The sequence below is a fragment of the Phyllostomus hastatus genome, unplaced genomic scaffold, assembly GCF_019186645.2.
Source record: "Phyllostomus hastatus isolate PE091 unplaced genomic scaffold, TTU_PhHast_1.1 phas_contig_113, whole genome shotgun sequence".
NCBI lineage: Eukaryota > Metazoa > Chordata > Mammalia > Chiroptera > Phyllostomidae > Phyllostomus > Phyllostomus hastatus.
This window is the reverse complement of record NW_025333530.1, coordinates 14,405,608-14,413,522: the sequence shown is the minus strand read 5'-3', so window position 1 is coordinate 14,413,522 and position 7,915 is coordinate 14,405,608. Positions and strand designations below refer to the sequence as shown.

At 40.3% G+C, this 7,915-nt stretch overlaps 1 protein-coding gene across 4 annotated transcripts in view; it reads left to right on the top strand.

Annotated features, from left to right (window-relative positions):
• JAML (junction adhesion molecule like) overlaps nucleotides 1-7,915 on the top strand; it is a 59,620-nt gene that overhangs the window by 25,396 nt on the left and 26,309 nt on the right. For 2 of the 4 annotated variants that reach the window (XM_045840342.1, XM_045840333.1), the window contains exon 1: nucleotides 1,240-2,141. The exons of 1 other annotated variant lie outside the window; for it this stretch is intronic. In XM_045840342.1, the coding sequence (XP_045696298.1) occupies nucleotides 2,074-2,141 (68 nt within the window). In that variant the 5' untranslated portion in view covers nucleotides 1,240-2,073. One more of the 4 variants, XM_045840353.1, reaches the window with a different exon arrangement.

The window sequence follows — 7,915 nt, the reverse complement described above, 5'->3', positions numbered from 1 at the left end:
TGGTTTGCAGCCCACGCTCAATCCACTGAGCTATGCCAGCCAGGCTTAATTTTTTTTTTTTTAGATAATTGGAGTTGCTATGTTTTTTTAAGATTTTATTTATTTTTAGAGAGAGGGGAAGAGAGGGAGAGAAACATCAATGTGTGGTTGCCTCTCATATACCCCCAACTTGGGACCTGACCTGCAACTCAGGCATGTGCCCTGGCTGGGAATTGAACCTGCAACCCTTTGGTTTGCAGGCCAGCACTCAATCCACTGAGCCACACCAGCCAGAGCTAAATTTTTAAGAATATTTCAATTCCTCATGCTACATTGCTGGTAGCTTGAAATAGGTCATGGTGGGTATATTTAGGTAAACTGCTGACTTACCAGGACATGACTTCTCAAGAACCATGGAGCATAGTCCTTGAAAAGAGCAAGTATTCAACAACTTTTCAAATGATACAGGACAAATTGCAAGTGTGCCCATGTGTAGGTCAAGCCAGTCCAGCCAATGTGGAAGGCGTGTACATTGGGAACACTTATTTTGAAGTGGTGACCTAAAAGCAAAAGATACCTTGAAGTGAAAAGTCTTGACTTCTTATCTAGGATGTCCAAGACACCCAAGGGATTCTCTGGGGGAATGAAATGCTATCTGTTTCCTGGAAATACTTATATCACAAGGTCAGAGGAAACTGACCTGTCTAGGTGGTGAGTTGGAGGACTGAGCAGGCATAGCTTGGAAGCAGGGATTGGGGGATTGCCTGCCTGTATCACACCTCTGTGTTGAGAGAGAAAAATAAGAGAGGTTGCTATATTTTTAAAAAAGACATGATGTTTTGTGTTTATCTTAAATTTATTGTGTTTTGTTTGCCCAAGTCTGATTTTTCTCTCAGCAAATGTTTGCCCACTGCCACCCAAGATTCCACTCTCAGAGAGTTGGTAATCTTGCAGGGGAAGGAATGCCTGCAGAGGTCAGAAATATGAAGTTCTCCTAAGGAGGTTGAATTTATTACCTCTTTTTACATTGAAAGTACAAATACAAATTGAGTAATGAGCCAAATGACTGAAATGAGAACCTACATTCAGAGGTTCCTGTCTGTGTCTCTGCAACCACCTCAGGACTCACGCATTTGGTTTCTCTGAGCCTGACCTTCTTTGCTTGCAGCGTCTCTTCAGTCAGAGTGGAGAACCGCAGTTGTGGCAGAGCTCAGTGCATTGCTGCTCCTGGGTGCTCCTCATCTTGGGTAAGCAGTTGCTTTGTATTTTTAAGCAGTGAGTTGAACTTTTCTCTCTCAGAAGAAGGTTCTGGAGGTTTTAATTGCATTCCTTTTGGATTGTGAGGCCACAATCAGAACTCTCAACCTCTGTGGGAGGACTGTGTAAGCTAGTCTAGTGGCTGGGTGCCATTTCCCCTTCTATAGTGTAGAGTTACTTATGTTAAGATCCTCAGAGAAAAGAGTAGTAAGGCTTGCTCTTAATAAAAGAGTAAATGATGATAAAGCTTTAGTTTTTAAGTCCAGCTTGATGCTGAAAACCGCAAACCTGTGAGTTTAGGCAGAGCTCATGGCCAGACCCTTCCTTCACTGTTCCTCTTCTCTCAATCCTCAGCAGACTAATATTTAACCATAAGAAGTCAGGACCTGAAACCTCACAAGAGAGCTGGGCTATTGTCCATACTTGTCACACCTTTTGTGTAGCCCTGATCCCAGGAAGGACTGATGTAGTGTGGTTTAGGTAACCTGGTCAGAGGGTGCGAACAGGAGTAATGACTTCCAAGGTCCCCTTCTGTTATGGGACAGGGCCCAGGCTTCAGGCCAGCCTGTAGGGTGTGTGCTCTTGACTTCATGCAGGAAAGATTTCACAACATGACTCCAGGTGGTTTTAAGAGAATGTTTATTAAGGCTAGAGGTGGTGAAACAAAGGAAGGACTTAGGGTAGAAGAAGCAATAGGAGAGAGTCTAGACTGTGCTCTGCTTTGGCTCCCCAGAAATGATACAGGAAAGAAGTGAGCCAAGGCAGGGCTGCTATTAGCTCATTGGAAATTCAGACAAAAAGGGAGCCTTGGAGACAAGTTCAGGGGGTTAGCCTAGGATGAACTGCCACTCCCTGCTGCTCCCCTGGTTGCAAGTTTTGTGGGGACCCTTAGAGCTCAGGAGAAAGTAAGTAAAATGTTCATGCCCAAGAAAAGGCATGGATGTGCTCCAGAGAGAGCCCACACGAAGTCTTTGAAGGGTTTTTATCTTTCTACAGGGCCGGAATCCTAGGGGAGATCTCAGGGGAGTCTTAATAGAACATTCATTAGTTTTCCAGGTGTGTTCTTCAATATGTTGATTTGTGAAAATGAGTGTATAAGGGAGTTTGGGATTATTCTCTGGTCACTTTCACTACTTTGCTCTTATCTTGGGTCTGTCTGGCTCTAATTGTTTTTTTGTTGTTGTTGTTGTTATTTGTTCCCCTTACTTCACCCATCCTTTAGTTTGGCTGGCATAAATGGCATTAACTGAGCCTTTGTTACATATCTCCCAGTCCAGGGGAATTTCAGCTATGTATCTCTGGTTAGCAAGGAGTGGTATAAACCATTTGCTCTCAAGTGTCCTTGGTTGGGGAGGTAAGGTCTTGCTGGCTGTAAGTTGCTCAAACTGTTTGGCCTTGTTTAGTTTTCTTGTCTCAGTTTCCCTATTCCATTTGCCCAGGACTTTTCCTAGCTTCTTACTATCCTGCCTCACTTTTAGTAGAGGGTTGACTGGTGTAACCTAGACTGTGTTTCAAGAAGCTTTGTAACCTATCAGTCTGCGTTAAGTGGTCTTAGAAGGAAAAACAAGGACGTATTTTAAGAGGTTCATTCCTCAGAATGGTTATATGGACTTACATACCTAAAAACATCTGAAACCCCAGAGGTGCACAGCCATGTGTAAATTGAGGGAGCATAGAATTGCAGGTGGAGCTGGCTGTGTGAGTAAGGGAAGGGTGTGCCATTGTGTTTGCTCAGTGGTTGGTTTTCCTTACTAGGGGCAAACACTTTGAGACAGCACCTCTCCCTATTTTGTCTTGTAATAGTGTAATATGTGGGGGTTATTTTCACATACTGTGTGGTGGTCTCATTGTTATGAGTCTCTTATCTAAGGATTTTTTCTGTCATAATTGTGTCAAGGATAACAATTCCCCCACACAATTAATAATTGGAAAGCAGATCTTTACAGTTATAACTCCCCAGGAGTGATCGAAGATATTTGCTAGGTATTATATAGTGAAAGAGCCATAAGCTCAGTCAAAACATTTAGCCAAGATATGAGATAACTTACTACATAAGATTATCTCAAGAATATCTGCCGAGAAGATAAATTAGTGTCTGGAGAAGTAAGCAGAGTAGAAATTGAGAATTCAAATAGAGCCTATTATTATTAAGGTGTTTTAAGGTGCATCTGAATGCTTTGGTGGATTTTTAAAGATTGAGATTTATTTTATATACTGTATGTCCTTATATTGTCAATAAGTTCTTTGAAACTGATGTTAAAGCAGGGGTGAAACTACTCCTTAACTGTTAAGGAGTTGAAATTATATTTGGCCCTTTGAAGGCAACTGTGAGGCTGATGTGGCCTCTGGTGAAAATGAGTTGGACACCCGTGCTTTAAAGGAATCAGTATATACGGAATTGGTTTTACCATAGATTGATGTAAACAAGAGTTAAGTTCTTATAGCATATTTCTAGTCACAAAAGCATCACTAAATTTCTAAATAAAGACTTCAAACACTAAATAAAGACTATAAACACCAAAATAAAAGTGAGCTATACATACAATTAGGGAAGATTAATAAAAGCTAGTAAGATAATTATTTTCCAACCCACTTTTTCCACTTTGTGGTTGCAGGTGGCAGGAGTCTATCCTGCAGCTCAGGGGGCAAGGTGGGACCCCACCCTGGACAGGACACCCTTCTATCACAGAGCCATTCACACCCACACCCTCACACTCACTCAGCTTGGGACAGTTTGGTCACACTAGTTAACCTAACATACACGTATTTGGGATGTAGGAGGAAACCAGACTCCCTGCAGAAAACCCACACAGACATGGGAGGAATGTGCAAATAGACAGTGACCCTGGTTGGGAATCAGTTTTTTTAAATCATTGTTATAATGAAATTATACTGAAAAAATTAGGTTATTTGAGGACCTGATGTATATAAATACAGTTGACCCTTGAATAACATGGTTTTGAACACATGGTGTGAGTCCACCTATATGCAGATTTTTTCAATAAATATATACAGTACTGTAAATGCAGTTTCTTCCTTATGATTTTTTAAAAGATTTTATTTATTCTTAGAGAGGGGCAGGGAGAGAGAAAGACAAGGAGAGAATCATTAATGTTGATTAATGTAGGGGGTGGTTGCCCTCACACACCCCCTAACTGGGGACCTGGCCTGCAACCCAGGCATGTGCCCTGACTGAGAATCAGAGAGGCAACCCTTGGCTTTGCAGTCCAGCACTCAGTCCACTGAGCCACACTAGCCAGGGCTCTTCCTTATGATTTTTTAATGGCATTTTCTCTTCTTTAGCTTACTTTATGGTAAGAATACAGTATATAATACATATAATATACAAAATATGTGGTAATCAACTGTTTTTGTTATCAGTAAGGTTGTGGTCAGTAGTAGGCTATTAGTAGTTAAGTTTGGGGGAGTCAAAAGTTATACTTGTGATTTTCGACTATGTGGGGTCAGCACCCTTAGCCTGCATGTTAAAGGTCAACTGTATTATATATAAAATTCAGAATTTTATCATTCAGATGTATGTCAGAATTTATATATACCCATATGTATATTCAGAAATTCCTATCATATACATATGTGTGTGACTATTGACAATTTGGTGACTATGTATGTATATGATAGGGAATTCTGAATAATTGCCACTAACTAGGACATTGAAACTTGACTAGAGTGTTCTGAGCCCTGTTAACTCATGGGACAGGTGGTCACTGGGCTTTCACACCCTGGGCCTTACTCCATGCTGGCACTGGAGGTGCAGTGGCCCATCGTGCAGTTCTTGGCCACATGGAGCTTACAGTCTTGGAGGGGTGAGGATGGGGAGAGCAAGACTTATACAAGCACACAGATAAATGGACAATTAGAAACTGGGACAAACCATAAAGGAAATGATCAATAGTACTATTAGAACATGTGCCTCAGTATCTGGCCCAGGAAGGGGATTCAGAAGAAGTTTAACTTGAGATCTGAAAGATGAACAGGAGTTAACTAGGTGAAGGGGTTGTGAAGAACATTTTAATTGGGGAGAAGGTTGATTTTGTTTTGACAAATGAAGTTCAGAGAAGCTTTGCCCTAAAACATTGGTTACTATCACAAACATGGAGGCGCAATACAAAGTAGTAAGGAGAAAGGCTCTGGTCCAGAATGCCTGGGTTTGAATCATGGCTCTGCCACTCGGTGTGTGTTATTAGGCAAATCACTCACCAATCTGTGCCTTAGTTTCCTTATCTATAAAACCTCATGGGGTTGTTGTGAGAATTAAATGGGTTAATGTGTAAAGTGCTCAGACAATACCTGGTGTATAACCTTCTCTGGTTTATTACATACCAACTACTGATTTCTAGTGTGGTGACACATTAACTAGGGGGATAAAAAAAAGTCTGATCCTTTAATGTTAGGGAGTCTCCTAGTCTCCAGGTAGATTGAGTGATTTCCTGAAGCTTAAAGAATAGTTACGGGAAGGTCTGAAGTAGGGAAGAGAATTTTTTAAAAAATTCTATTTGTTCTTTTTTGTTTGTTAAATTATTGCTTATCTATTCATTTATACAGTTCTAATGGAGCATTTGAGCACTTAGAACTGAAAATGGGTATCTTTTATTCATCATATTGTTTGTGCATTCTTAGAATTTGTTTGAAAAATAGTTTGGGTGTGGCTCTGAGCAACTTGAGTTTGGTGATCACAATCAGGGTCTTTTGGGGGTTGCTGGTTTCCTCTTAGAATAGAGTGGTTCAGTTGCAGGATATCTAAGTTGATTTTAATTTGATGGTCATATTGACAGCTGTCATCAATTACCTAGTATATGCTGGGCGTTTGACTAGTACTGTAGCACAGGCATGGGACACTCATAAGTAAGACATGTATGGTTATGCCCTCAAGAATGTAGACTTAATGTGGTTTGATGTTAGACATGTAAATCAATTATTACTTTTCTGTGCAAATTGTGCACTGCTTTGGGAAATGTATAAGAGCTGTTTTCTGGGCAGAGGAGGGAGCACAACCAACTCCCTGGAGAAGAATTCATCCAAAACTTGCCAGGAATCTTAGGGGTCCCTGATATGATGTATTAAAGTTCTGACATACTATAAAGTGAGCCCCTTATTATGCTCACCCATGTAAGTGTTGGGTAAGGTGGGCATCCTGGAGCAGGGATAGGGCTGTGGCTATCTTAGAGAGTTCTGTATTTTCATTAGATGTACTTGGGGAACTTAATGTTACTTTTGGTACATCTGAATTGGTGTAGTAATTATCTACATTGATGTGATGGGATTCAAAAATTGAAACAAAAGTTTTCTAGTTCATTATGATTACTCATTTGCTATTTTTATAAAGGTAGATACTCTGAATCACAATCTACCCTGAAAGCTACACACTCTATTTCCTGTCTGATTTTCAGATTATAAAAAATAGGATATTAAAATGGAGTAAAAATATCCTCTTCAACAAATGGTGTTGGGAGAGCTGGACAGCTATCATCAAAATATGAAACTTGATCACCAACTTATACCATACACAAAAATAAACTCAAGGTGGATAAAAGATTTAAATATAAGTGGAAACACCATAAAAGTCCTATAGAAGAACATAGGCAGGAAAATCTGATACTCCACACAGCAATATTTTCACTGATATGTGCCCTAGAGCAAGGGACATAAAGGAAAGAATAAATAAATGGGACTTCATCAAAATAAAAAACTTCTGCACAGTTAAAAAAATCAGCAAAATGAAAAGGGAACCAACTCTATGGGAAAATATATTTGCAAATGATACCTCCAACAAAGGTTTAATTCCCAAAATATGTAAAGAACTCACATGACTCCACTCCAGGAAGGCAAACAAGCCAATTAAAAAATGGGCAAAGGACCTGAACAGACACTTCTCCAAGGAGGACAAACAGAGGGCACAGAGACATATGCTGAAAGGATGCTCAGCATCACAAGCCATCAGAGAGATGCACAATGAAACCACAATGAGATACCACTTCATACCAGTCAGAATGGCCATCATAAACAAATAAACAATAAGTGCTGGCAAGGTTATGGAGAACAGGGAACCCTAGTGCATTGTTGGTGGGAATGCAGACTGTTGCAGCCACTGTGGAAAACAGTATGGAATTTCCTCAGAAAACTAAAAATGGAACTGCGTTTTGATCCAGTGATTCCACTGATGGGTGGAGGGGGTAAAATGGAGACAGCTGTACTTGAACAACAATTAAAAAAAAGAGAAAATAGGATCTTATGCTTTCTATTTTTCAAAGCACTGTTATCTACATTATCATATTTATTCTTGCATTATTAATCCCCATGTTATAGGTGAGAAACTGAGGTTGAGCAAAATCAACTGACTTCTCTGCATAAGTTGGGACCCAGGGCAGGACCTTCTTGAACAGTTTGACTCTGGTTTTCCAGATGGAGGATTTTGTTGAGTAGAATACAGATAAGGAATCTTTTAAGAAATCATTTTTCATAAATTAAATGGCTACCATAAGTTCTGGATTTCCCAGCAGAGCTGGGTAGAATACTGTGATGTTAATGCACACACACACAAAAACCAACTTTCCTCCTAGCAGGTTCTGAGGTGGAATTCCTCCAGTGGCAGGTTGTTATGGGTACAGGGATCATGGCTAAGATCAGCCACAGTAGTAGATAGGAATACAAGGCTTGTTGA